This window comes from Aotus nancymaae, unplaced genomic scaffold (assembly GCF_030222135.1).
Source record: "Aotus nancymaae isolate 86718 unplaced genomic scaffold, 86718_ANA_hifiasm-v0.15.2.pri h1tg000029l, whole genome shotgun sequence".
In the NCBI taxonomy this organism is placed as follows: Eukaryota; Metazoa; Chordata; class Mammalia; order Primates; family Aotidae; genus Aotus; species Aotus nancymaae.
Genome location: NW_026988442.1, coordinates 15,484,113 through 15,511,747, shown reverse-complemented (window position 1 = coordinate 15,511,747; position 27,635 = coordinate 15,484,113). Strand labels below are relative to the sequence as shown.

At 45.1% G+C, this 27,635-nt stretch overlaps 1 protein-coding gene across 2 annotated transcripts; it reads left to right on the top strand.

Annotated features, from left to right (window-relative positions):
* Positions 1-24: 24 nt before the first annotated feature.
* NFS1 (NFS1 cysteine desulfurase) lies at positions 25-27,621 on the top strand. Of its 2 annotated transcripts, XM_012455101.3 has the most exons (13): positions 25-121; positions 740-849; positions 1,530-1,646; positions 2,883-2,966; positions 9,384-9,536; positions 13,665-13,758; positions 14,764-14,898; positions 20,225-20,382; positions 21,119-21,224; positions 21,305-21,386; positions 22,335-22,418; positions 23,162-23,251; positions 26,604-27,621. In XM_012455101.3, exons 1-13 carry the CDS (start codon positions 25-27, stop codon positions 26,665-26,667), a joined length of 1,374 nt encoding a protein of 457 aa, XP_012310524.1. In that variant the 3' UTR covers positions 26,668-27,621. The 2 variants fall into 2 exon arrangements, with proteins under 2 accessions (XP_012310524.1, XP_064238423.1); XM_064382353.1 differs by lacking the exons at positions 13,665-13,758; positions 14,764-14,898; positions 20,225-20,382.
* Positions 27,622-27,635: the final 14 nt, after the last annotated feature.

Sequence of the window (27,635 nt, the reverse complement as noted above, 5' to 3'; positions counted from 1 at the left end):
GTGGTGGGCTCTGCCAGCGGGATCATGCTGCTCCGAGCCGCTTGGAGGCGGGCGGCAGTGGCGGTGACGGCGGCTACAGGGCCGAAGGCTGCGGCTCCCACTCGGGGGCTGCGCCTGCGCGGTACGCTTGGGTCCTGCTTGCTGGGAGGCGCGAACCTGTCCCCCACCCTGCGCGGCGACGCAACTGAGTATTCCGGAGCCTTCCTGTCTACCCTACTGCCAAACCCTCTGACCCTTTCTCTCAAACTTTCTTTCAAACGACACATCCCTCAGACTTTCTCAGGAGGGTCCCCGAACGGTTGACCCCGGCGCACCACCCCTGGCACCCTGCGCGACAGGGCCCCAGAGCCGTGGAGGCGCGTCCTTCAGACCGCTCCTAGCCAAGTTACAGATGCTGCTCTGGGCTTCCATGCAAACTTTACCTTCGGAAGGGACTGCACCTACTCTGGCTCCCCGTTCCTTCTAAACGGCTTAGCCCTTTAGAGCCTTCCTCACTCCCTACGAGACTATTTGAATATCACCCCAACATCCCCTCCAGGAAGCCTCTCTCCCTCTTCTTTACCTCCTTTTACAGCGAGCGTATCAGGTCTCTGGTGTTGTTTTCTTTCCGTTGAGATTCGACCCCAGCAACCCTTACACTTACCTTACCTCCAGCCAGATTTTTTCTTCTGCCCTTTGGATGCCATGCATTCATAGTTACATTTGGTCTTAATTGGCCACTCCTTTCCATTTTTTTCAGTGAGAGACCGTGCTCCTCAGTCTGCTGTTCCTGCAGATACAGCTGCTGCCCCGGAGACGGGGCCAGTGCTGCGACCTCTCTATATGGATGTGCAAGCTACTACGCCTTTGGTAAGGATGGATCTTTTCCCAAGGTTGCTTATAGGAAGTAAATGATGGGTGTGACCACGCAAGGAAATGGCTGGATCCCTGGAGAAGTGAGAGCCGTGAACGTGTGCTGGAAAAAGCACCGAGCCAGGAGTCGGAAGGTTTAAATTCGAGGCCACTGGCAGTGGCTTTACTGCTCACCAGCAATTGACCTTGGTCAAATAACGTCAGCACAGGCTCTATTGTAGTCGTTAAAAGCATGGGCTCTGGAATGAGCAGAACTGCCATTAGTAACTGTGTGAACTTGGACTAGTATTAAATAGGTTAAAAGACTAATGCGAGTTTTCACCAATGTTTGACAAGGGGTGTCTGCCTAGGCCCTGTCCTGTCCCAGACCTTTATAGATCACATTGCCTGGCAGGAATGGAAACACCAGCAGAAACAGGTGTCAGAATAAGGCACTGTTTGTAGACTACCCGAGGGGATGGCAGAACAATCCGAGTTGGGATGGGTTGTGAGTGGGAGTGTATTAGGTTGATATTTTGTGGGTGCTTTTGTGGGAACAAAAGAATGTTTGAGGCCTTCTCTAGGCAGTGCCTGAGGGGTTGAGAGTGTCTTGAGGCAGGGTGGGCATGTCTGAGGGGTGGAGTGGGACCTGAATTGACGATGGGCTCAAGGAAACTGATCTGTTCTGTTGTGCTCAGGACCCCCGGGTGCTTGATGCCATGCTCCCTTACCTAGTCAACTACTATGGGAACCCACACTCCCGGACACATGCATATGGCTGGGAGAGTGAAGCAGCCATGGAACGTGCTCGCCAGGTTAGTACACGGGAGTCTAGAAGGTTCTGAGGTCAGAAAGAGGCAGTGGCCTGTGGAAGGCATTTCTTTCTTGGTAGGTCTGTGTGGAGGTAGAAATGGTTTTGGATTCTTTCTGGAAGAGATTCAGAGAGCAGCCTTGGAGTTGGACTGACTGCAGGCATTTCATTAGTTCCCATATTTCCTGGCAAAATGACTTGGGCAAGTTATCTAATTTCTCTAAGCTTTATTTTCCTCACATTTAAAATGGAGATTGCAATAGTTTCTACTCTGTAGGGTTACTGGGTGGATTAAATAAAACAATGCTGGTAAAGTGTTTATTAACACAACAGCTGTAAGTAAGAAGTACTATAAGTAGTAAGAGCTCAGTAGTTCATTTTTGTTTGTTTGTTTGAGATGGAGTTTTCACTCTTGTTGCCCAGGCTGGAGTGTAGTAGCACAATCTTGGCTCACTGGAACCTCAGCCTCCCAGTTTCAAATGATTCTCATGCCTCAGCCTCCCAGGTAGCTGGGATTACAAGCACACACCACCATGCCTGGTTAATGTTTTTGTTTATTTATTTATTATTTTTTGAGACAGAATTTTGCTCTTGTTGCCCAGGCTGGAATGCAATGGCACCATCTCAGCTCACCACAACCTCCGCTTCCTGGGTTTAAGCGAGTCTCCTCTCTCAGCCTCCCAAGTAGCTGGGATTACAGGCATGCGCCACCACGCCTGGCTAATTTTGTAGTTTTAGTAGAGATAGGGTTTCTCCATGTTGGGCAATCTGCTCTTGAGCTCCTGATCTCAGGTGAGCCGCCCACCTCAGCCTCCCAAAGTGCTGGGATTATAGGCATGAGCCACCATGCCCAGCCTGAATATGTCCCCTTTTAAATCAGGAAATGAAAGATCTGCTTGAGAGGTTAATTTACTTGTCCAGGGTCACACAGTGTTGGAGCAGCTAGCTACATGAATTAAGGGGTCTCATTTTGAATCTGTTTTTGCCCTCAATCATTAGACTGTTAAGAGACTTCAGTAAGATTTTTGCTTTGAAGACTTTTTTCCAACTTTGGGAAAATTCCACCCAGCTCGAAAAGAGACTGGATCTGGGATATAACTAGAATCTGATTCTAGTAGCTTCTTCCAGGGCAATTTGGTAGAATGCAGTGGAGCTCTTGCTCCAGGGCTATCTGACCTGTGTCTGCTCTTTATTTCTGCTGGGGTACTGACGTTATATATCTCTGTTTCTTGGCTTGCAGCAAGTAGCATCTCTGATTGGAGCGGATCCTCGAGAGATCGTTTTTACTAGTGGTGCTACTGAATCCAACAACATAGCAATTAAGGTAAGAGAAGGGAACCAGAGGGCATATCTGGGCTTTTCTGACCTGGGAGATAGTGTCCCTCCATCATTTGGATTCGTATATGTATTTCCTAGCCACCCATCCCCACCCTGTTGTGAAGAGAAGGCTTACACTATTTCTGTTTTGTTGCTTCCCTTAACCCTTTACAATTTACTCTTTCTTAAGTATTTGCTCCTATTGGTCTGAGTTGAGTGAGGTAGTTGGATAGCAGAGGAGGTGGCCCTCAGGCCATTAACCAATTGTTGTTTTTTTTTTCTTTTTTCTTTTTATCTAGTAACAAAGAGTTATGTGTGTGATTTTAGGGCTGCCCTCCTCTCAGCCTTCCTTTTTCTTTCAGATCAGATTTGTTTGCAACAAGTTTCTCCTGTTTCTTTAGATGTCTCCATTTTGAAGTGCTTGTCTTTGTGAATAGCTCTGCAGGTATTCACATGGTCACCCGTTATGGTATCAGTCATTTTATACTTCATACATAAAAAATCTTTCGTGCTAATGGAAGCAAAATGCTACTTTTAGTAGTTACTATGAAAAACAGAGCTCTGAATGAAGAGACCCCCCAAACAGGCTTTGTGTGAGCAATACGACTGTTATTCACCTGGGTGCAGGTGGGCTGAGGCCAAAAAGGGCATCAGCGAAGCGCAGTGGGGTAGGAGTTGGTTTTATAGGTTTGGGGTGGGCAGTGGAAAGTTACAGAGTAAGATCAGTTACAATGGTGGGGGTAGGGGCAAGGAGTATACATTACTATAAGTTCAGTTACATTGGCGGGTGGGATAAGAGTAGTTATCTTACTTACAAGGTTGGGGGTTGGGGGGGCTTGGCGTACCTCCACAGGGCAATCAGGGTTGATCAGCCGAGGTAGGCAGGACTTTAAACTTTCTGGGTCCAGGCTTCCACATGGAGGCCTGACAGTCATGTTGGTGTTTCATAGAACATAATCACATTTCACTGGGCCTGGTTGCCAGGAGTACTTGAGTAAATGCCAAGGCTTGGAGAAACTGTGGCTTGCTGTAGGTTGAACTCTGGCTCTACTCACTCTCATCTTTGACTCTGAACTGTGCTGCTAGCATTGGTTTCTTTGACCTTGGCCTGAATGTAGTAGTTCTAGGACAGGCTCCAGAGTCATCAGCACTCTGCCTGATCATGTTAGCAGGAAGGCATCCTTCCTTGGGACTGCAGGGACCAGAGAGTCAGGGTGAAGGTCCCTCCAAAGGTGCAGATGGTTTCTGAAATGGAGAGTATTTTCAAAACCTTGAAAATATTTGCTTTGGAAGTCTCCAGAGATTCCATACCTACAGGATTGCTAAGAGTAGCTGTGATAGTGTCTCTTTTCATTGCCATAATGCATCGAGTAAAATAATCTGTAAGTTATTAAAGAAATCTACATCATGGGTTACTGAGATAAAATAAGATGGGTGGGTGGTGAAATACCATTTAAATTAAATTTTTATAAACAACTGTAACATTTTGAACTGCCCTCACCATCCCCAACCATTTTTACATTCCTGATGTAAATATGTTTTGGGATAAAATAGAGTATAAGTCAATTATAAACGTTTTTCTTTTTATGTTCCTTATCCTTGTGAACAGACTATTTTTACTTAGTTATAATTTTGGCCTCTATGGCTTAATATTCTGCTTTATTTTATTTATCTATTTTTTATAAGGCAGAGTCTCATTCGGGCCCGGTGGTTCACACGTATAATCCCAAGCACTTTGGGAGGCTGAGGTGGGTGCATCACCTGAGGTCAGGAGTTTGAGACCAGCCTAACCTACATGGTGAAACCTGTCTCTACTAAAAATACAAAAATTAGCCAGCCACGGTGGTAGGCGCCTGTAATCCCAGCTACTCAGGAGGCTAAGGCAGGAGTATTGCTTGAACCTGGGAGGCGGAGGTTGCAGTGAGGTAAGCTGAGATCACACAATTGCACTCCAACCTGGGTGACAGAGTGAGACTCTATCACACACACACAAAAAAGACAAGGTCCCACTCTGTCACCCAGGCTGAGGTGCAGTGGCGCATTCACAGCTCACTGCAACCTTGAACTCCTGGCCTCAAGAGATCGCCTCATCTTAGCCTCCCAAGGTAGCTATAGGCCTACAGGCGTGTGCTACGACACCTGGCTAATTTTTTTATTTTAATTTTTTAGAGATGGGGTCTCACTATGTTGCCCAGGCTGGTCTTGAACTCCTGGGCTCAAGTGATCCTCCTGCCTTTGCCTCCCAAAGTTCTAGGATTACAGGCTTGAGCTACTGTACCTGGCTTTATATTCTGCTGTTAAACGTAATAGTCTTTTGTAAGCTCTGGGGGGAGATGTACTTTCTTTCAACTTTAATTTTTGAAAAATGATTCTGTCACATATGGTGTGTTTTTTCCAAACCAATGGAAATATTTAAAATGAAATGTAGGCCAGGTGCAGTTGGTCATGCCTGTAATCCTAGCACTTTGGGAGGCCAAGGCAGGCAGGTTGTCTGAGCTCATGAGTTAGAGGCCACCCTGGGCAACATGGCGAAACCCTGTGTCTACTGAAAAATACAAAAAAATTAGCCGGGCATGGTGGTGCACACCTGTAGTCTCAGTTACTTGGGAGGCTGAGACAAGAGAATCGCTTGAACTTGGGAGGCAGAGGTTGCAGTGAGCTGAGGTCGAGCCACTGCACTCCAGCCTGGGTGACAGAACAAGACTGTCTCAAAAAATAAATAAATAAAAATAAAATTAATGAAATGAAGTGTAAATCTTCCTCTCCTTCCCCCAGGACTCCTAATCCCTGATCCTGCTCTACAAAGTTGATAGTGTTAAGTTTTTTTTTTGTTGTTGTTTTTTTTTTTGAGAGGGAGTCTTGCTCTCTCTCTCTCCCAGGCTGGAGTGCAGTGGTGCAATCTTGTCTCACTGCAACCTCTGCCTCCAGGCTTCAAGTGATTCTCCTGCCTCAGCCTCCCGAGTAGCTGAGATTACGGGTGCCTGTCAACATGCCCAACTAATTTTTGTATTTTTAGTAGAGCCGGGCTTTCCTCATGTTGGCCAGGCTGGTCTCGAACTCATGACCTCAGGTGATCTGCCCACCTTGGCCTCCCAAAGTGCTGGGATTACAGGTGTGAGCCACTGCACCCAGCCTTATCCTGTTTTTTTTTTTTTTAAAAAAAAAACGGGGTTTCACCATGTTGGTTAGGCTGGTCTTGAACTCCCGACCTCAGATGATCTGCCCGCCTTGGCCTCCAAAGTGCTTGAATTACAGGTGTGAGCCACCACGCCCGGCCTGTCCTGTTAATTTTAAACTAATTTTGTTTAGTATTGTTTCAGGTATGTATGTATATAGGTATGTAAAAAATTGTACCTACAATGAAATTTTTTTTTTTTAAATGGAGTCTCTCTCTGTCACCCAGGCTGGTGTGCAGTGGCACAATCTCTTCTCCTTGCAACCTCCGCATCCCAGGTTCAAGTGATTCTCCTGTCTCAGCCTCCCGAGCTGCTGGGATTACAGGTGCAAACCACCACCCCTGGCTAATTTTTGTATTTTTAGTATTGACATGGTTTCATCATGTTGGCCAGGCTGATCTCGAACTCCTGACCTTAAGTGATCTGCTTGCCTTGGCCTCCCGAAGTGCTGAGATTGCAGGCGTGATCCACTGCTCCTGGCCCCTTTTTTTTTTTTTTCATTTTTCTGTTTTTTGAGACAGGGTCTTGCTGTCACCCAGGCTGAAGTGCAATGGCCAGATCTCAACTCACCACAGCCTTGACCTCCTGGGCTCAGGTGATCCTCCTGAGTAGCTGGGACTACAGATGTGTACCACCGTGTCCAGCTAATTTTTGTTGTTGTTTTTTTTTAGTAGAGATGAAGTCTCACTATGTTACCCAGGCTGGTCTCGAAATCCTGAGCTCAAGCGATCCTCCTGCTTTAGCCTCCCAAAGTTGTGGGATTGTAGGCATGAGCCACCACCGCATCCAGCCCTTTTTTCCCTTTCTTTTTTTTTTTTTTCTTTGAGATGGAATCTCGCTCTGTTGCCCAGGCTGGAGTGCAATGGCACGGTCTTGGCGCTCACTGCAACCTCCGTCTCCTGGGTTCAAGTGATTCTCCTGCCTCAGCCTCCTGAGTAGCTGGGACTACAGGCATCTTCTACTGTGCCTACCTAATTTTTGTATTTTTAGTAGAGACGGGGTTTCCTCATGTTGACCAGGTTGGTCTCAAATTCTTGGCCTTAGGCGATTCACCCGACTTGGCCTCCCAAAGTACTGGGATTACTCGCATGAGCCACTACACCTGGACCCTTTTTTTTTTCTTAAATGAGATGAATGGTTCTTTATTTTCTTGTAATAGTTGAAAATCCAGGAATTTTTAAACGTACCTTTATTGTTTCTTCTGATATTAAAAGTAACACATAGTCATGACTTGTTTACTGTTATATGACTGGCACCTAGAAAATCACTTGGTGGGCTGGGTGCGGTGGCTCACGCCTGTAATCCCAACACTTTGGGAGGCCAAGGCGGGTGGATCACGAGGTCCGGAGATCGAGACCATCCTGGTCAATATGGTGAAACCTCGTCTCTACTAAAAATACAAAAATTAGCTGGGCATGGTGGCGCACGCCTGTAGTCCCAGCTACTCCGGAGGCTGAGACAGAAGAATTGCTTGAACCCAGGAAGTGGAGGTTGTGGTGAGCCGAGATCGCACCATTGCACTCCAGGCTGGGTAACAAGAGCGAAACTCCGTCTCAAAAAAGGAAAATCACTTGGTGGCCAGGCGCAGTGGCTCATGCCTGTAATCCCAGCACTTTGGGAGACTGAGGCAGGCAGATCACAAGGTCAGGAGTTCGAAACCAGCCTGGCCGATATGGTGAAACACCATCTCTACTAAAAATACAAAAATTAGCAGGGCATGGTGGCGGGTGCCTGTAGTCCCAGCTACTGAGGAGGCTGATACAGGAGAATTGCTTGAACCCCAGAGATGGAGGTTGTTGCAGTGAGCCAAGATAGTGCCACTTTACTCCAGCCTGGCTTCAGAGCAAGACTTCGTTTTTTTTTTTTTTTTTAAGAAAATCACTTGGCATATTATAGGTGCTAAATACTGGTTCAGTGAATCAAACATAAATCTTCCAGTAATATAGAGTAGAACTCTCTAAAAACATAATCACTGTTAATTTGCTGTATATTTTTAAATATCTACATTAATCTGTATACTATTATTATTTCAGTAGATTTTATTTTTATTTATTTATTTATTTTTTTGAGACGGGAGTTTCGCTCTTGTTACCCAGGCTGGAATGCAATGGCGCGATCTCGGCTCACCGCAACCTCCGCCTCCTGGGTTCAGGCAATTCACCTGCCTTAGCCTCCTGAGTAGCTGGGACTATAGGCATGCGCCACCATGCCCAGCTAATTTTTGTGTTTTTAGTAGAGACAGGGTTTCACCATGTTGACCAGAATGGTCTCGATCTCTTGACCTCGTGATCCACCCGCCTCGGCCTCCCAAAGTGCTGGGATTATAGGCATGAGCCACTGTGCCCGACCCGACTTTATTTTTATTTTTATTTTATTTATTTATTTTTTTGGAGACGGAGTTTCGCTCTTGTTACCCAGGCTGGAGTGCAATGGCGCGATCTCGGCTCACCGCAACCTCCGCCTCCTGGGTTCAGGCAATTCTCCTGCCTCAGCCTCCCGAGTAGCTGGGATTACAGGCACGTGCCACCGTGCCCAGCTAATTTTTTGTATTTTTAGTAGAGATGGGGTTTCACCATGTTGACCAGGATGGTCTTGATCTCTTGACCTCATGATCCACCCGCCTCGGCCTCCCAAAGTGCTGGGATTACAGGCTTGAGCCACTGCGCCCGGCCCCGACTTTATTTTTTATAGCAGTTTTAGGTTCACAGCAAAATTGAAAGGAAGGTACAGAAATTTCCCATATATGCCCTGCCCTCAGGCATGCACAGCCTTCTGCCATTATTAGTATCCTCCATCAAGTGATACATTTGTTCCAGTTGATGAACTGATATTGATACATCATTATCACCCAAAGTTCATAGCTTACATAAAGATTCACTGGTGTTGTACATTCTATGGGTTTGTACAAATATTAGTTATTCTAATGAATTATTGAACTTGAGGGGCGTTCAGGAAGCCCTGAATTTGTAGTTGGCTGGGCAGAGTATGAGTAGCTCAAGAGACCTGGGACTTACATCTGGCATCTGAACTAGGGGCAGTCCTGTGTGATTGAGCCCTTAACCCATGGGGTTTTCACTAAGTCTGGGGAGTTAGCCTCAGAATTGAATTATATGATACTCAGTTGGTATCAGAGAACTAGTGTTGGAGCATACTATTCTTGCCCACTTTTCCTTTACAAATGAGATCAAAGTCATTGCTGTCCCTCTGAGTATGTTCTCCTTCCATCTACCTCCACCACCAATTTCTAGGGAGTGGCCCGGTTCTACAGATCACGGAAGAAGCACTTGATCACCACCCAGACAGAACACAAATGTGTCTTGGACTCCTGCCGTTCACTGGAAGCTGAGGGCTTTCAGGTCACCTACCTCCCAGTGCAGAAGAGTGGGATCATTGACCTGAAGGTAGGAATGGCTATTGGCATGTGGAGCAATAATGGAGGAGCCTGGCTTCAGCTTGTAAATTTCTCTCTTGGGCTCTAACTGGAGCTTGAAGGACTAGATCTAACATTTAGGGTGGGGTTTAGAGAAATAGGCCTGGCATAGAAAGAGATCATGTTCCCCTTGAGTGTATACTGTCCTTTTCTCTGGAGGACTTGTTTCTTTCTTTTCTTTTTCTTTTCTTTTTTTTTTTTTTTTTTTGAGATGGAGTCTTGCTCTCTTGCCCAGGCTAGAGTGCAGTGGTCTGATCTCAGCTCACTGCAACCTCTGGAGGACTTGTTTCTTTCTTTCTTTCTTTTTTTTTTTTTTGAGACAGAGTTTCGCTTTTGTCACCCAGGCTGGAATGCAGTGGTATGATCTAGGCTCACTGCAACCTCCGCCTCCTGGGTTCTAGCGATTCTCCTGCCTCAGTCCCCCAAGTAGCTGGGATTATAGGCGCATGCCACCAGGCCCAGCTAAGTTTTGTATTTTTAGTAGAGACAGGGTTTCACCATGTTGGTTAGGCTAGTCTCGAACTTCTGATCTCAGATGATCCGCCTATTTTGGCCTCCCAAAGTGCTGGGATTACATGCATGAGCCACTGTACCAGGCCTGGAAGACATGTTTCTTACCATTGTTGGTGTTTTCTGGTTTGTATGAGAGCCACTGGCCACATGTGCAGGATGCCAGGGACTCACATTCACCATGGCAAAGCTCTGGCCTCCTCCTTTCCTGCACTGATGCTTCTCATCCTTCTAAAGAAGTGGTATCATTTTCTTGAATCTTATCCACCAGTTTTTGTATATCAGCATCCCTAGACAAATCCTAACATGCTGTTTGTAGATGGACCCTCTCAATCTAAACTCTAAATTGTTATCATTCATTATTTTCTCCCTTTTTCACCTTTTTCACATTCAGTCATCAATCAGTCACACTCATATCTATGACCATTTTCTTATAATGTCTCTGGAATTATACTTTCCCCTCTCTGACTCCTGCCCTCCCTTCCTCCCTCCCTCCCTTCCTTCTTCCCTCCCTCCCTTCCTTCCTCCCTGCTTCTTTTCCTCCCTTCTTCCCTTTCGCCCTCCCTCCCTTACTCTTTCTCTCTTTCTGTCTGTCTCCTTTTCTTTTCTTTCTTTTTTTTGGAGACAGGGTCTTGCTGTGTTATCCAGGCTAGAGTGCAGTGGTATGGTCATAGCTCACTGCAGCCTCAGACTCCTGGGCTTACCTCACCTGGCTAAATTTTTGTTTTTGGTTTTTTTTTTTTTTTTTTTTTTGAGACGGAGTTTCGCTCTTGTTACCCAGGCTGGAGTGCAATGGCGCGATCTCGGCTCACCGCAACCTCCGCCTCCTGGGTTCAGGCAATTCTCCTGCCTCAGCCTCCCGAGTAGCTGGGATTACAGGCACGCACCACCATGCCCAGCTAATTTTTTGTATTTTTAGTACAGACGGGGTTTCACCATGTTGACCAGGATGGTCTCAATCTCTTGACCTCGTGATCCACCTGCCTCGGCCTCCCAAAGTGCTGGGATTACAGGCTTGAGCCACCGCACCCAGCCTGTTTTTGGTTTTTTTTTGAGTTGAGATGGAGTACTGCTCTGTCACCCAAGCTGGAATGCAGTGGCAAAATCTCAGCTCACTGAAACCTCTGCCTCCTGGTTTCAAACCATCCTCCCACCTTAGCCTCACAAGTAGCTAGGACTACAGGCATATGCTACCACACCCAGCTAATTTTTTTTGTATTTTTAGTTGAGAAGGGGTTTTATCGTTTTGGCCTGGCTGGTCTCAAACTCTTGACCTCAAGTGATTCACCCGCCTTAGCCCCTCAAAGTGCTGGGATTACAGGCATGAGCCACCGTGTCTAGCCTGGCTAAATTTTTAAGCATTTTTTGTAGAGGTAGCATCTCATTATGTTCTCCAGGCTGGTGGTGAACTCCCGGACTCAAGCGATCCTCCTACCTTGGCCTCCCAAAGCACTGCAATTACAGATGTGAGCCACCTTGCTCGGCCTCTTCTCATTTCTTTGGATGGATTGTATCCTGTGTCTTAGCTACCTGTGGACTTTAATCTCTGTTGTCTGAACTAGCCCTTTAGCTACAACCTTCCAGCGTGTCCTGCACATCCTCATCAGACTTTATTTCCAAAGTACTCATTTGACCTTTTCTCACTTTACTCAGAAATCTTCAGAGATTTCTCATTTCCTTTGGCATGAAGCTAACTTCATTTTGCCTGACATTCAGATTTCTTTACATGGTGCTTTTTTTAAGCCCTTAGAAATTCATGCTATAATTCATGTACCATTTAACTTCCAATTTAATGGAAAAAATAATAATTCACGTATCACAAAATTCATCTTTTGAAATTGTACAATTCACTGTTTTTTAATGTACAATTCACAGAGTTTGCAACAGTCATCACTGTCATATTCCAGGACATTTTCATCACTTCAAAAAAGAAAGCCTATGTATTTTTTCCTTTTGTCATTTGCAGGGTTTTTTTTTTTTTTTTTAGATGGAGTTTCGCTCATGTTGCCTAGGCTGGAGTGCAATGGTGCGATCTCTGCTCCCTGAAACCTCTGCCCCCTGGGTTCAAGCAATTCTCCTGCGTTAGCCTCCCAAGTAGCTGGGATTACAGGCATGCACCAACACACCTGGCTTATTTTGTATGTTTAGTAGAGACGGAGTTTCATCATGTTGGCCAGGCTGGTCTCAAACTTTTGACCTCATGATCTGCCCACCTTGGCCTCCCAAAGTGCTGGGATTACAGGCATGAGCCACTGTGCCTAGCCAATTTTTATATTTTTAGTAGAGAAGGGGTTTCACCATGTTGGCCAGGCTGTTCTTGAACTCCTCACCTCAGGTGATCTACCCACGTTGGCCTCTGGAAGTGTTGGGATTATAGGCGTGAGCCACTACACCTGGCAGTTTCTTTTATTTTGTCATTCATACTGTCATGTAAATGGAATCTACAGTATGTAACCTTGTAGGATTGGCTTTTTTCTTTTTCTTTTTTTGAGATGGACTATCACTCTATCACCCATGCTGGAGTGCAGTGGCGTGATCTTAGCTCACTGCAACCTCTGCCTCCCAGGTTCAAGCAATTCTCCCCAAGTAGCTAGGATTACAGGTACATACCACCACGTCCAGCTAATTTTTGCACTTTTAGTAGAGGTGGGGTTTCACCATGCTGGCCAGGCTGGTCTTGAACTCCTGACCTCAGGTGATCTTCCTATCTGGGCCTCCCAAAGTGCTGGGATTACAGGCGTGAGCCACCGTATCCACCCTTCTTTTTCCTTTTTTTTTTTTTGAGGTGGAGTCTCGCTCTGTTGCCTAGGCTGGATTGCATTGGTGCAATCTCAGCTCACTGCAACCTCCACTTTGCGGGTTCAAGTGTTTCTCCTGCCTCAAGCTCCCAGGTAGCTGGGACTATCGGCATGCGCCACCATGCCCAGCTAATTTTTGTATTTTTAGTAGAGACGGGGTTTCTTATGTTAGCCAGGCTGGTCTTGAACTTCTGACCTCAGGTGATCCACCCACCTCAGCCTCCCAAAGTGCTGGGATTACAGGCGTGAGCCACCATGACTGGCCTTGATTGGCTTTTTTCACTAATCATAAGTCTTTGGGAATTCATTCATTGCTGCATATGCCAGTAGTTCGTGCCTTTTGATTGATAAATAGTAGTCCATGTTATGGATTTACCAAAATCATCTGTTGAAGGACAGCTGAGTAGTTTCTAGGTTTTGGCTATTACAAATAAAATTACTGTGAACATTCGTGTAAGATGTTTTGTGAATTTAATTTTTATTTCTCTGGGATAAATGCTCAAATGTGCAGTTACTGGGTTGTATGGTAATTTCATGTTTAGTTTGATGAGAAACAGAAACTGTCAAACTCTTTTCTAAAGTAGCTGTGACATTTACATTCCCACCAACAATGTATGAATCATTCAGAGTCTATGCATCCTCACCAACATTCTGTGTTGTCACTGTTTTTAGTTAACTATTCAGATAGCTATGTAGCATAAGGCTCCTTTTCGCGACTAAGCTTGCCTATATTCTGATTGAGGAGGACTTTGTTTGCATTATCTAGTCACCTCACTCCTGCATATCCTTAGGAACTAGAGGCTGCTATCCAGCCAGATACTAGTCTGGTCTCAGTCATGACTGTGAACAATGAGATTGGAGTGAAGCAGCCTATTGCAGAAATAGGTGAGTATCATGGGTTAACCCTGATTCCTGCCCGCCATGGTGGGTAGACTGATCACTGTAATACTCTATGGAGTGAAGTTAGGAAATCAAGAGAAAGAGAGCCTAAGTACTTTGTTCAAGGACATTGTAAGTGGCATAGCCAGTATTTGAATTCAGGTCTAGTACCTTTTTTTTAAATTTGAGACAGAGTATCACTCTGTCACCCAGGCTGGAGTGCAGTGGCATGATCTTAGCTCACTGCAATGCCTACCTCCTGGGCTCAAACAATCCTCCCACCTCAACCTCTCAAGTAACTGAGACTACAGGTGTGCACCGCCATGCTTAGCTGATTTTTGTATTTTTAGTAGAAACAGGATTTTACCACGTTCGCCAGGCTGATCTCAAACTCCTAACCTCAGATGATCCACCTGCCTTGGCCTCCTAAAGTGCCAAGATTACAGGCATGAGCCACTGTGCCCAGCCAGGTCTAGTATCTTTTATGGTTTTTCATTTTATTGCAGTTGCTGCCAAAACTAACCACAAAACAAAAAAGCCTTCTACCCTTTTTCCTTTTAGAACATCTATTATTCCCAGATAGAGCTCACCCTGTAATCTCCTTAGGCACATTAGCACAAAGATCTGTTAGTTTTTTGTTTGTTTGTTTGTTTGTTTAAATCAAAAGGGATCTGGAAGAAAATCTGACATTTTGAAAGGCTGTTGTAAATGAGGTGGTAAGTTTTAAGAATAGTATGCATGATAATATCAGGAGTATTTTGACCTGCTGCTTTGCCCTTCATCTTTTTTATTCTAAAGAAGGGAAGCTGGGGAGACAGAGAGAGGGAGGAAGGGAGAAGAGAGAGGAGGTAAGGAAAAGAAGTATAAGGGGTTAGGTGGAGGGAGGCGAGGAGTTTAATATTGACAGAGTTCATTTACTACTGGTGGAGATAATTCACAGTGCATTGTGGGATACTGATACATGACCTCCCAACACTGTGCTGTGGGTCTTCCCCTCTGTTGTTTCCTCAGGGCGGATTTGCAGTTCCAGAAAGGTATATTTCCATACTGATGCAGCCCAGGCTGTTGGAAAAATCCCACTTGATGTCAACGACATGAAAATTGATCTCATGAGCATCAGTGGTCACAAAATCTATGGTCCCAAAGGTACCAGCCCCTTCTAGAGTTCGTCTTCTCTGTATTTTCCAGCAAGACATTTGATAGATGTTTGTCAGAGTCATTTGGGACTACTGTTGGTCTCAGAGGAAGCTGTACATTCAGAGTCCCTTGTAGAATGCAAATGTCATTTAGCAATAGCCAGAAACATTTCCTGGTTTATAGACCTTGGTAGTTACTATAGAGCAGGCCATTCTTTTTTTTTTTTTTTTTTTTTTTTTGAGACCGAGTCTCACTCTGTCACCAGGCTGGAGTACAGTGACGCGATCTCTGCTCACTGCAACCTCTGCTCCCGGGTTCAAGTGATTCTTTGATTCTTCTGCCTCAGCCTCCCAAGTAACTGGGACTACTTGCATGTGCCACCATGTCCTGCAAATTTTTGTATTTTTAGCAGAGGTGGGGTTTCAGCATGTTGGCCAGGATGGTCTTGATCTCTTGACCTCGTGATCCGCCCACCTTGGCTTCCCAAAGTGTTGGGATTACAGGCATGAGCCACTGTGTCCAGGCGACAGCAGGCCATTCTTGCTCTCTTTAACAAATCCTTATGGAATCTTGCTCTTGTTCCCCAGGCTGTAGTGCAGTGACGCCATCTCTGCTTACTGCAAACTCCGCCTCCCGGGTTCCAGCGATTCTCCTGCCTCAGCCTCCCAAGTAGCTGGGATTACAGGCACCTGCCACTATGCCTGGCTAATTTTTGAATATTTAGTAGAGACAGGGTTTCACCACGTTGGCCAGGCTATCTCAAACTGCTGACCTCGTGATCCGCCTGCCTCAGCCTCTCAAAGTGGGATTACAGGCGTGAGCCACTGCGCCCGGCTCAAGCATGTAGATCTTAATTTGATTGAGGAAAAAGGGGTTTTGTGAAATCAAATTTATCTAGTTGGGCCCAGCTATATTGTTGCCCCACTATGATGTACAGAGCAACTATGTGAGTCCTTCATTCCGAGTGTCTTGCTATAGCTTAGGGGAAGATTGCAAGGGATTTCACATCCCTTTGTGTTTATTCTTAGAAGACTTTGTAGTCTGTTATCCTGATATTCTCTCAAGGATACCTATTTGTTCCCTATGGTCCTATTGGAATATGTTCAAGCTTGAGTTATGTCTCTTTCCCTGAGCCCTCGGGGATAGACTGTTGTCCTCTGTTTTGTGGAGGTAACCATAAAAAAATAACTCCTCTTTCTCACATGAGGGCATTTTTTGGGTTGATGTCTGTGCTGGCCCCCTTTCTGTGTCTGCAGGGTGTGTTTTCTGGGTATATACCTTGTGGAAGAAGGTGTAATAGCTTCTTGAAGTATGGAAGATGGTTTCTTCTAAGGGTTCCCAGAGGTTGTAAAGAGTGTTTTTTTTTTTTTGAGCTGTTATTTCAAAACCCCAATAAGCATTCTATCTTTTACTAAGGTGTTGTTTTTATTGGCTTTTATTGTAGATATATCTTTTTGATAAAACCAATGAACTCAGGTTAGATACCCCTGTTCTTTTTTTTCTTTCTTTCTTCTTTTTCTTTTTTTTTTCTAGCCTGCTCCTCCAGATTCTACCAGGGATACCCCTGTTTTTCCTAATGTGCTTAATTCACATTACATGCCCGTATTAAAACATCTCATGTACTCCATAAATATATACACCTACTATGTATTCACACAAATTAAAAAACAACAAAAAACTAATGAACTCATTGATCAGAAGCTCTGATCAGCACTTACATGTGTACAGGTATCCCTCATTATCCAGCCTCCTGCTTTCCAAATTCAGGATCTAAATAGATTTAGATAATGTGATATTCTTCACTGCCCAGATATGGTATTTGAGCACTTGCTTTTTGAATTTGGGAACTGTATGGACTCAGATAGTAAAATGGAGAAATGAAATAATTATTTTTTTTGAGACAGAGTCTCACTCTGTCTCCTAGGCTGGAGTGCAGTAGCATAATCTCGGCTCACTGCAACCTCTGCCTCCTAGGTTCAAGCGATTCTACTGCCTCAGCCTCCTGAGTAACTGGGACTACAGATGTTTGCCACCATGCCTGGCTAATTTTTTGTATTTTCAGTAGAGACAGGGTTTCACTGCGTTAACCAGAACATTATTTTATTCATTTATTTTATTTATTTATTTATTTTGAGACGGAGTCTCACTCTGTCACCGAGGCTGGAGTGCAGTGGCGTGATCTCGGCTCACTGCAACCTCTGCCTCCCAGGTTCAAGCAATTCTCCTGGTTCAGCCTTCTGAGTAGCTGGGACTACAGGCACTCGCCACCATGACTGGCTAATTTTTTTATATTTTCAGTAGCGACGGGGTTTCACCGTGTTAGCCAGGATGGTCTCGATCTCCTGACCTTGTGATCCACCCACCTCAGCCTCCCAAAGTACTGAGCAACCTTGTCAGGCTGAAATAATTCTTTTTTTTTTTTTTTGAGACGGAGTTTCGCTCGTTACCCAGGCTGGAGTGCAATGGTGCGATCTCGGCTCACCGCAACCTCCGCCTCCCGGATTCAGGCAATTCTCCTGCCTCAGCCTCCTGAGTAGCTGGGATTACAGGCACGCACCACCATGCCCAGCTAATTTTTTGTATTTTTAGTAGAGACGGGGTTTCACCATGTTGACCAGGATGGTCTCGATCTCTTGACCTCGTGATCCACCCGCCTCGGCCTCCCAAAGTGCTAGGATTACAGGCTTGAGCCACCACGCCCAGCCAATAATTCTTAATAAATACAGTTTAATATATTATTTTATTCATTTTATTTATTTATTTATTCATTTATTTATTTTGAGACAGAGTCTCACTCTGTCGCCCAGGCTGGAATGCAGTGGCTTGATCTCAGCTCACTGCAACCTCCACCTCGTGGGTTCAAGCAATTCTCTGCCTCAGCCTCCTGAGTAGCTGGGATTACACCACACCTGGCTACATTTTTGTACTTTTAGTAGAAACAGGGTTTCACCAACTTGGCTAGGCTGGTCTTGAACTCCTGACCTCATCTTCCACCCACCTCAGCCTCCCAAATTGCTGAGATTATAGGCGTGAGCCATTGCACCCTGCCTATGCATTTATTTTTTAGAGACAAGGTCTCACTTTGTTGCTCAGGCTGGAGTGTAGTGGTGCTATCCTAGCTTGCTGTTCCTCAATCTCCTGGGCTTAAGCAACCCTCTTACCCCAGCCTCACTAGTAACTAGCACTTACAGGTGTGTACCACCATGCCTGACTGATTTTTAAAATAGGTTTTGTAGAGATGGAGGTCACACTATGTTGCTCAGGCTTGAACTCCTGATCTCAAGCAAGCTTCCTGCCTAAGTCTCCTAAAGTGCTGGGATTACAGGCATGACCCACTGCACCCAGCTTTTAATTTAAAATCTGGTGTCCTTCATAATAAATTTGGAAACCTCCCAATAGAAGAAAAGAAAAATAAATAAATAAATAAATTTGGAAACCATTGCCTTAATTTTTATAGTACCTCTATTCTTGGCATAAACAGTTTTTCTGTGTGGGAGAAGAACTGTCAAATGCCCATTCTATTCAGAAGCCCTGATTACTTAGTGAATAACTTTGTACACTCATGCTTATATTTTGGTACAAATTTTCCATAAGTAGGCTTGTTTAGTCACAGGTTATACACATTTTCAAGTTTTTTGTTTTTTGAGTGAAGGTTTCACTCTGTTGCCCAACCAGGAATGCAGTGAGTGGTACGATCACAGCTCACTGCAGCCTTAACCTCCTAGGCTCAAGTGATCCTCCTGCCTCAGCCTCCAAAGTCGCTGGGACTATAAGTACATGCCTCCATGCCCAGCTAATTTTTAATTTTCCTTTGTAGACACGGGGTCTCACTATGTTTCTTAGGCTGGTCTCAAATTTCTGGTCTTAAGTGATTCTTGGCCTCCCAAAGTCCTAGGATTATAGTCGTGAGTCACCACGACCCACCAGTTTTTTGTTTTTTGTTTTGAGACGGAGTTTCACTCTTGTTTCCCAGGCTGGAGTGCAATGGCATGATCTTGGCTCACGGCAGCCTCTGCCACCTGGGTTCAAGTGATTCTCCTGCCTCAGAGTAGCTGAGATTACAGGCATGCACCACCACACCCAGTTAATTTTGCATTTTTAGTAGAGATGGGGTTTCTCCATGTTGGTCAGGCTGGTCTCAAACTCCCGACCTCAGGTGATTAGCCCGCCTTGGCCTCCCAAAGTGCTGGGATTACAGACGTGAGCCACTGCTTTTTTTTTATTTTAGTTTTAATTTTATTTCAAAAAAGTAATATTCATGTGGTTCAAAATTCAAAAGCTACATAAAAGTGCACAGACAAAAGTCTACCTCTCAACCCTGTCCTCCAGCTATGCAGTTCCCTTCTGGGGAGGTAATTTCTTTTTTTTTTTTTTTCTGATTTACTCTGGTTATGGGGAGGTAATTTCTTGGGTTTTTCTACAATTATCCTATTTGTTTACAAACAAATATATACTTCCTTTCCACCTTTCTTTTTTTATTCAGATGATAGCATACTGTACTCACTGTTTTGGTCTTGCTTTTTTCACCTAATAATGCATATTTTAAAAAAACTAAAGTACAGACTTTATTTGGATTTCACCAGTTTTCTAAGAATGTATCTTGGTATCTTGGAGATTTTATGGTGTCAGTTCAGAACAAGCTTCCTCTTTATTTTTATTTTTTTTTTTTTCTGAGACGGAGTCTTGCTGTGTCACCCTGGGACAGGCTGGAGTGCTGTGGCATTATCTCAGCTAACTGCAACCTCCATATCCTGGGTTCATTTCCAGTCCCAGCCTCCCGAGTAGCTGGGATTACAGGCGCTTGCTACCACACCTGGCTAATCTTTGTATATTTAGTAGAGACATAGTTTCACCATCTTGGCCAGGCTGGTTTCAAACTCCTGACCTGAGGTGATCCACCCGCCTTGGCCTCCCAAAATGTGGGGATTACAGGAGTGAGCCACCATGCCCGGCGCCCTCATTTTTTTACACACCTGCTTGATTTTTTATTGTATGTACATGCCATAATCTATTTGACATTACCCTGATGATGAACATCTAAGTTGTTTCCAGTCTTTTTGCTATTATGAATAATACTGTATATATGATGGCATTTAATATAGCATAGGGAGTTACTTTGATCATTACTCCTTCTAGTATTTATATTCCAGGTGTTAAATCATTTTACTAAATATTATGCTTTTACTGCTATTTCTTCTTTTCCTTAAAATTTTTTAATTAGAAAAATGTCATGCTTACAGAAAAGTTGAAATAATATTTTGATCCCTTTGGAAAGTGATATTTTGTTTTAACTGTGTTTCTCTTTCTCTGTTTTGTAACAAACTTTGTTTCCCAGGGGTTGGTGCTGTCTACATCCGTCGCCGGCCCCGTGTGCGTGTGGAGGCCCTGCAAAGTGGAGGGGGGCAGGAGCGGGGTATGCGGTCTGGGACAGTGCCCACACCCTTAGTGGTGGGGCTGGGGGCTGCGTGTGAGGTGGCACAGCAAGAGATGGAGGTATGGGGAGAGCAGTTCCCTCCCACAACTTCTTCCCCTGTGCTGGGTCTCCTATTTAGAGGCTTCTCAGCATGACTGAGGCAGATCTCTGCTGAGAGAGAGGGCTTAAGAAAACTCTTCCTTGGCTGGGCGAGGTGACTCATGCCTGTAATCCCAGCACTTTGGGAAGCCGAGGCAGGTGTATCATAAGGTCAGGAGTTCTAGACCAGCCTGACCAACATGGTGAAACCCCATCTCTAATAAAAATACAAAAATTAGCCGAGTATCATGGCACATCCCTGTAATCCCAGCTACTCAGGAGGCTGAGGCAGGAGAATTGCTCGAACCCGGGAGGTGGAGGTTGCAGTGAGCCGAGATTGTGCCACTGCACTCCACCCTGGGTGACAGAGTGAGACTCTGTCTCAAAAAAAAGAAAACTCTTCCTTGTCCTGGTGCTGCTGCTGGTACCTTGTTCTGAGTTCTGAAGGAGGCATTATGGGCTCCAAAACCCATGCCCTTTTAGTAGTTATCAGCTCATTTATTTCTGGATTAATAAATGAACCCTGTGTCCAGTTATCAAGCACCTTTTACATTCCAGGCACTATGCTCAGTACTGGAGTGGTCTCCATGAATAACATAAGATGATAGGTGGAGCTGACACATAGTCGCTTCCGGTTATAGGAGAAGGGCTTCTTAAACTATGTGTTTCTGAGCTGGTCGATGGTTACTGCTTAATCCTTCCTTGCCTGCTCCTTAGTATGACCACAAGCGGATCTCAAAGTTAGCAGAGCGGCTGATACAGAATATAATGAAGAGCCTTCCAGATGTGGTGATGAATGGGGACCCTGAGCACCATTATCCCGGTATGGACTTGCCCTTTCTATTCTCATTCTGGTAGAGGCTAAGACTCTGAGACCTCTCTCATAGTATTTCTTTCCTCCAGGCTGTATCAACCTCTCCTTTGCATATGTCGAAGGGGAGAGTCTGCTGATGGCACTGAAGGATGTTGCCTTATCCTCAGGGAGGTGAGCTGGATAGCATAGACAGGGCCTGCATCAGGGCCACTTAGAAGTGTCGTACAGGCTGTTAAGCTTCCCAGTGTGGAGATGACAGGCACAAGAGCTCTTGATTAAGGGTAAAGGTCATTTTGGAAGGGTCACTTTTTTATTTGGTTGGCTGGGTAGCTGGGTACAGGCTGAAGTTTACCACCCTAGGAATGCTTCCTGGGGTAGAATTTTGTGCCCTTTTTTTTTTTTTTGAGACAAAGTCTCACTCTGTTGCCCAGTCTTGGAGTGCAATGGCGTAGTCTCGGCTGACTGCAGTCTCTGCCTCTCGAGTAGCTAGGATTACAGGTGCTTGCCACCATGCCCAGCTAATTTTTGTATTTTTAGTAGAGACGGGTTTCACCATGTTGGCCAGGCTTGTCTCAAACTCCTGACTTTGTGATCTGTCCACCTCGGCTTCCCAAAGTGCTGGGATTTCAGGCATGAGCCACCATGCCCAGCCAGAATTTTGTGCCTTTTATGGTCCCAGGGGCTATATGTATCTGTCCTGGGGTTACACTAGCAGTTCTGTTATAGGCCTCCAGAATTGAAGATGCTCCAAAGGCCACTAAGGGTTTAGCTGCCCTTCAGGCTGGTGTCAATGGTATATTGTGTCCTGGGGGAAGGAAGCACATGGTCCTCTGCTGCCTCTTCTTGTCAAACCCAGCTCCTGTGGTATCATGCTCTGTCATACTTTGCCAGCATCCTTGCTCAAAGAAGTCATCCACCATAGGGGCCAGAGGAACTAGGTTCACACATCCTAGGATGTGCAGGGCAGCATCAGGTCCTTTTGCTTTGCCAGATTAGAAGGTCTCTTTTGTCTCCATGGTATGACTCCAGGGCCCTGGGGGATGAGTACAAGACTGAGGGTTTGTGACTAAAAGTAGATGCTGATGATGAACTGAACAAGGCTTGTGTCTCTCTCCTCAGTGCCTGCACCTCTGCATCCCTGGAGCCCTCTTATGTCCTTAGAGCAATTGGCACTGATGAGGATTTAGCACACTCTTCTATCAGGTCAGTGAGTTGAGCTGCAACATTTATGAAAGACATCCTCTTATATTTTTCATATCCTATTACAGTTTTTTTTATTTTTCCACCGTGACGTTTTTCTCAATTTAGTTATTCTTAACTCTTCTAATAACCTTGTGAAAGTTTCTACAGCAGTGATTCTCAGACTTCATTGAGTATCACCTGAGAAGTTTGTGAAATATGATGATATCTGAGTCCCACATTCAGATATTCTGATTTACTAGGTTTGGAGGAGGAGTAGGAAACATCTCAACGTCGCAGGTGATTTTAATGTAGGTGGTCTGTAGACCGTGTTTTGAAACTGTTGCCCAGGCTGGAGTGCAATGTCATGATCTCGGCTCATTGCAACCTCTACCTTGCAGGTTCAAGCAATTCTCCTGCCTCAGCCTCCTGAGTAGCTGGGGTTACAGACATGTGCCACCACACCCAGCTAATTTTTGTGTTTTTAGTAGAGATGGGGTTTCACCATGTTGGCTAGGCTGGTCTTGAACTCCTGACCTCAAGTAATCCATCCACCTCAGCCTCCCAAAGTGCTGGAATTACAGGTGTGAGCCACCATGCCCGGCTGATCTGTATACCATGCTCTGAGAAACTCTGCCCTAAAGGCGAAGGACCATGTTCTTCTCTCCATGTCACTTGTGTTGTAGATCCTCAGTGAGTATTTGCGGAATGAGTTTTCCCAAGGCCAGAGCTCTGATAGGGAGCCATTCTCCTGTGCCTTTTTTCAGGTTTGGAATTGGCCGCTTCACTACAGAGGAGGAAGTGGACTACACAGTGGAGAAGTGCATTCAGCATGTGAAGCGTCTTCGAGAAATGAGGTAAACATACTGTATCAGAGACCCTTTGGAAGAAACACTAGTGCTGTCTCCCGTCTTGTCCTTAGGCTATGTGTTTACACTGCCAAAACCAAAGTTCAAGAGTACTTGGATTTTAGGATTTAGAGATTCCACAAAGCAAGAAAGTGGATCTTCTTGACTACTTGTCTTCACAATGAGAAAGTGTTTTTAAAAACTATAGAACTAGATGAATGAAGGTAGTAGGTTTTTTTTGGAGACAAGTCCTTGCTCTGTCATCCAGGCTGGCATGCAGTGGTTCAATCACACCTCACAGCAACTTGTGCCTCCCAAGCTCAAGTAATCCTCCCACCTCAGCCTCCCAAGTAGCTGGGACTACAGGTATGTGCCACCATGCCTGGCTAATTTTTATATTTTTTGTAGAGATGGAGTTTTGCTATGTTGACCAGGCTGGTCTCAAACTCCCAGGCTTAAGCAGTCCTCCTGACTTGGCCTCCCAAAGTGCTGGGATTACCAGCACAAGCCACGCACCTGACCCAGGTAGAATTTTTCAGTATGATTATTATTATCTTTTTTTTTTTTGAGACAGAGTTTCACTCTTGTTGCCCAGGTTGGAGTGTAGTGGCACAATCATGACTCACCGCAATCTCCGTACTCCAGGTTCAAGCTAGGGGTTACAGGCATGTGCCAGCACGCCTGGCTAATTTTGTATTTTTTAGTAGAGACAGGGTTTCTCCATGTTGGTCAGGCTGGTCTGGAACGCCCGACCTCAGGTGATCCATCTGCCTCGGTCTCCCAAAGTGCTGGGATTATAGGCATGAGCCACTGTGCCTGGCCAGATTATTATTATCTTGAGAGACAGTGTCTCATTCTGTCACCCAGGCTGGAGTGCAAGTGGCACAATCATAGCTCAGTGTAACCTTGGACTCTTGGGCTCAAGTTATCCTCCTGCCTCAAACTCCCAAATAGCTAGGACTACAGTTGTGTGCCTCCATGCCTAGCTAATTTTAAAAATATATTTTTTGTAGAGATGGGGGTCTCACTGTATTGCCCAGGCTGGTCTTGAACTCCTGGGATCAAGCCATCCTCTCACCTTGACCTCCCAAAGTGCTGGGATTACAGGCATGAGACACTGTGCCCAGCCCCTCATTATTTTAGTGATAGTATTAATAGTTATCATTGTAGCACTATCAATACATAATTAGTGGTTTATAGACTAAGTATAGGAAAACTCTCTTTAAGATAGGGATTCATGGCCGGGAGCGGTGGTTCACGCCTATAATCTCAGCACTGTGAGAGGCCAAGGTAGACAGATTACTTGAGGTCAGGAGTTCAAGACCAGTCTAGCCAACATGGTGAAACCCCGTCTCTACTAAAAATATAAAAATTAGCCAGGCATGTTGGCACATGTCTGTAACCCCAGCTACTCAGGAGGCTGAGGCAGGAGAATTGCTTGAACTCCGGAGTCAGAGGCTGCAGTGAGCAAAGATCATGCCATTGCACTCCAGTCTGGGTGACAGAGCAAGACTCCGTCTCAAAAAAAAAAAAAAAAAGACAGGGATTCATAATTTAAGTCCTATGGCTAGATTCAGGAGGTATATGATAGCTCTGAAATTGTATGCCAAGTATTTTACAGTTGTGTATTTTCCTTGGAAGGAAGTGTTTAGTAATCGTATTGGATTTTCAAAAGGTTTAGAACTGGTGGCTCATGCCTGCAATCCCAGCGCTTTGGAAAGAGGCTGAGAGGCAGGCAAATTGCTTGAACCCAGTTGTTCAAGAACAGCCTGGGTAGATTGCTTGAGCCCAGGAATTCAAGACCAGCCTAGGCAACGTGGTGAAACCCCATCTCTATTTTAAAAAAAGAACCACTACTCAAGAGTTTTCTTTGTAAAGGTGTTTATAAAGGTAACGAGATTCTTGGCCAGTCAGCTGGCACCAGGGCTTCCCTAGTAGCCACAGAGCTCATCTTCCTCCTGGGAACCTTGAGCCCTCCGGATTTTTTCAGAGCTTGTCTCTGTCTTGGTTAACCTTGGCTTTCAGGATTCTCTTGGTCCAATTGGTAGAGAGGAATTTCAGGTATATACCCTCCTTCCCTTTATGAGCTCTCTCAAGCCTTCCTGTGCTCTGAATTTTTCTTTGTAGGGTCTAGCTGTATTTCTTAAGTGTCTATAGCTTGCTCAATGTACGATTTTTCCTTTGGCCTAGCTTTCTGGTATACGGTGGTATATTCAAAAGTCATTTTTACAGACCACATGGCCAGCAAAGCCTTTTATTTCCTATCTCTGTGGCTTTAGCATCTGCACCCTATTCCTTCCAACCCTTTACAAACTGAATGCAGCCTTGTCCCATTAGCGCTGAGAGTCTATAATAATAAGTGGCCTTCCCTAAACAGGAAGGACAGGAAGGAGATGGCTGACTTTAAGGGCCATGGAAAATCTCATGAATAGAAAGGCATTCTGGGAATGTTTAGTGTAAAGGAGGCAAGTCAAGAATAGAATGAAATTAAGAAAAAAAAAGAGGGGGCTCAAAAAAAAAAAAAAAAAAAAAAAAAGAATGAAATTTGGTAAAATTACCTGGTGAAATCTAAACTGCAAAATCCCTGGCCTGGGAACATTATCCAAGATATCCAAGCTTCTGCTTGGGGATCCATCAGAGTTTAGCAGAGATTTCTCAGCAGCAGCTCTTGTGTGAGATAGGATGCTCAGGTCTGAGATCCAAGGAATTTTTTTTCTTTTTGCTCCCCGCCTGCCCCTAAGGGATTCTTTTAGATTGGAGCCAGGGATATCAGAAGCACAGCCTAACTCTGGGGAGATGAAGCTGGCCAAAACTGGGTAATGGCACAGCATACTGAGATGATTGCAGCATTGTTTCTTGGTTTTGTTCTAGTTCCAAGCCCTAACTGGAAACTAGAACAAAACCAAGAAACAAATGCTGAAAAGTGGGTAATATGTGGTGGGCTGAAATTAGCTGCTTATACAGGTCGTGTGAAGAGAGGCTGAAACTAGCTTCTTATACTAGTCCCAAGGGTCTTGGTTACTCCAGGGAAAACTGTGCCCATAGCCTCTTACAACTGGAATGAGAGCTTCAAGAATGTGACCATGTTTGGTGTGCATTGGCTCAGGACCCCACTGCAGTTGAGCCTGAGGTACCTAGTTATTCCTGTTTGTTGGCAGTTGGGAAGAGCTCTCAGGAAGGCTAACAGGGACTTACAGGGAGCTGGGAAAGACATGTTAACCACCTGTGTTAGGGTCTACCAGCAAGAGGCAGAGGATAGACAGGGACAGAAGGAGGCAAGGCATTGCTCAGGGCCTTGGGGCTAATGTTGGCCACTTCCTATCTAAGCCCTCAGTCATTTAATGTCTCTTCTCTTTGGCAGCCCTCTCTGGGAGATGGTTCAGGATGGCATTGACCTCAAGAGCATCAAGTGGACCCAGCACTAGAAGAATAGGGCCCTGGCTGGGCGTGGTGCTCATGCCTGTAATCCCAGCACTCTGGGAGGCAGAGGTGGGCAGATCATGAGGTCAGCAATTCGAGACCAGCGTGACCAACATGGTGAAACCCTGTCTACTAAAAATACAAAAATTAGCTGGGCATGGTGGCGCATGCCTGTAATCTCAGCTACTCGGGAGGCTGAGGCAGGAGAATTGCTTGAACCTGGGAGGCAGAGGTTGCAGTGAGCCGAGATGGTGCCACTGCACTCCAGCCTGGGCGACAGAACAAGACTCCATCTCAAAAAACAACAAAAAAAAGAATAGAGCTCTGACTTTGTGCTGGTCTGGCCCCTCCTGGCTCATCAACCCGTGCACAACCAGGCACTTTGTTAGGCCCAGTGGATGCTCCAGATTGGTATAGAATGTTGGCTTCAACATCAGCCCACCTCTATGACAGAAACACAAGGAAACTATCTTTCCCTAGCTTCAGCTCTTTGGGTTTGGAACACTTCCCATTTCTTCCCGGGTCTTACAGTGTGTGGACATTTTCATCCTGAAGCCGTAGAGACATTTCCTATTATATTGCTGCTGTACACATCTGTGCTCTTGGTGAGGAGAACAAGAGGAACCAGAAGAAGTCTCTTTGCTCAGGGACCATGATGCTCTACATGGACATTTGAGTTGTCATCTTCTGCTGCTCAGCTGGACCAGTTCCTTTAACAGCAAGCATAATCCACTTTAATTTAATGTTTTTCTGTGGCTCCAAAGGGTACCTCTTCATATTGACTGCAGACTGAATGGACAGTTTTTTAGAGGGTTTGTCTCCTTTCTCCTTTCTTCTTTCCTTTCCTTTGACCTAATGGAGCTAGAAATATGGCTATGACTCCACCTATTATCCTAATGATTTATTTCCTTAAAAATTGTTAATATGAAGACTGGAAAAATAAACTCACCTTCTGTTTACTCTGTGACTTTAT

Excerpts from the sequence above, each read along its gene's own strand:
- NFS1 (XM_012455101.3), top strand. The coding sequence starts at position 25 with ATGCTGCTCCGAGCCGCTTGGAGGCGGGCGGCAGTGGCGGTGACGGCG. Across the intron at positions 13,759-14,763 it reads GCAGCCTATTGCAGAAATAG|GGCGGATTTGCAGTTCCAGA; the intron begins GTGAGTATCATG and ends TTGTTTCCTCAG. Across the intron at positions 21,387-22,334 it reads GTTGCCTTATCCTCAGGGAG|TGCCTGCACCTCTGCATCCC; the intron begins GTGAGCTGGATA and ends CTCTCTCCTCAG.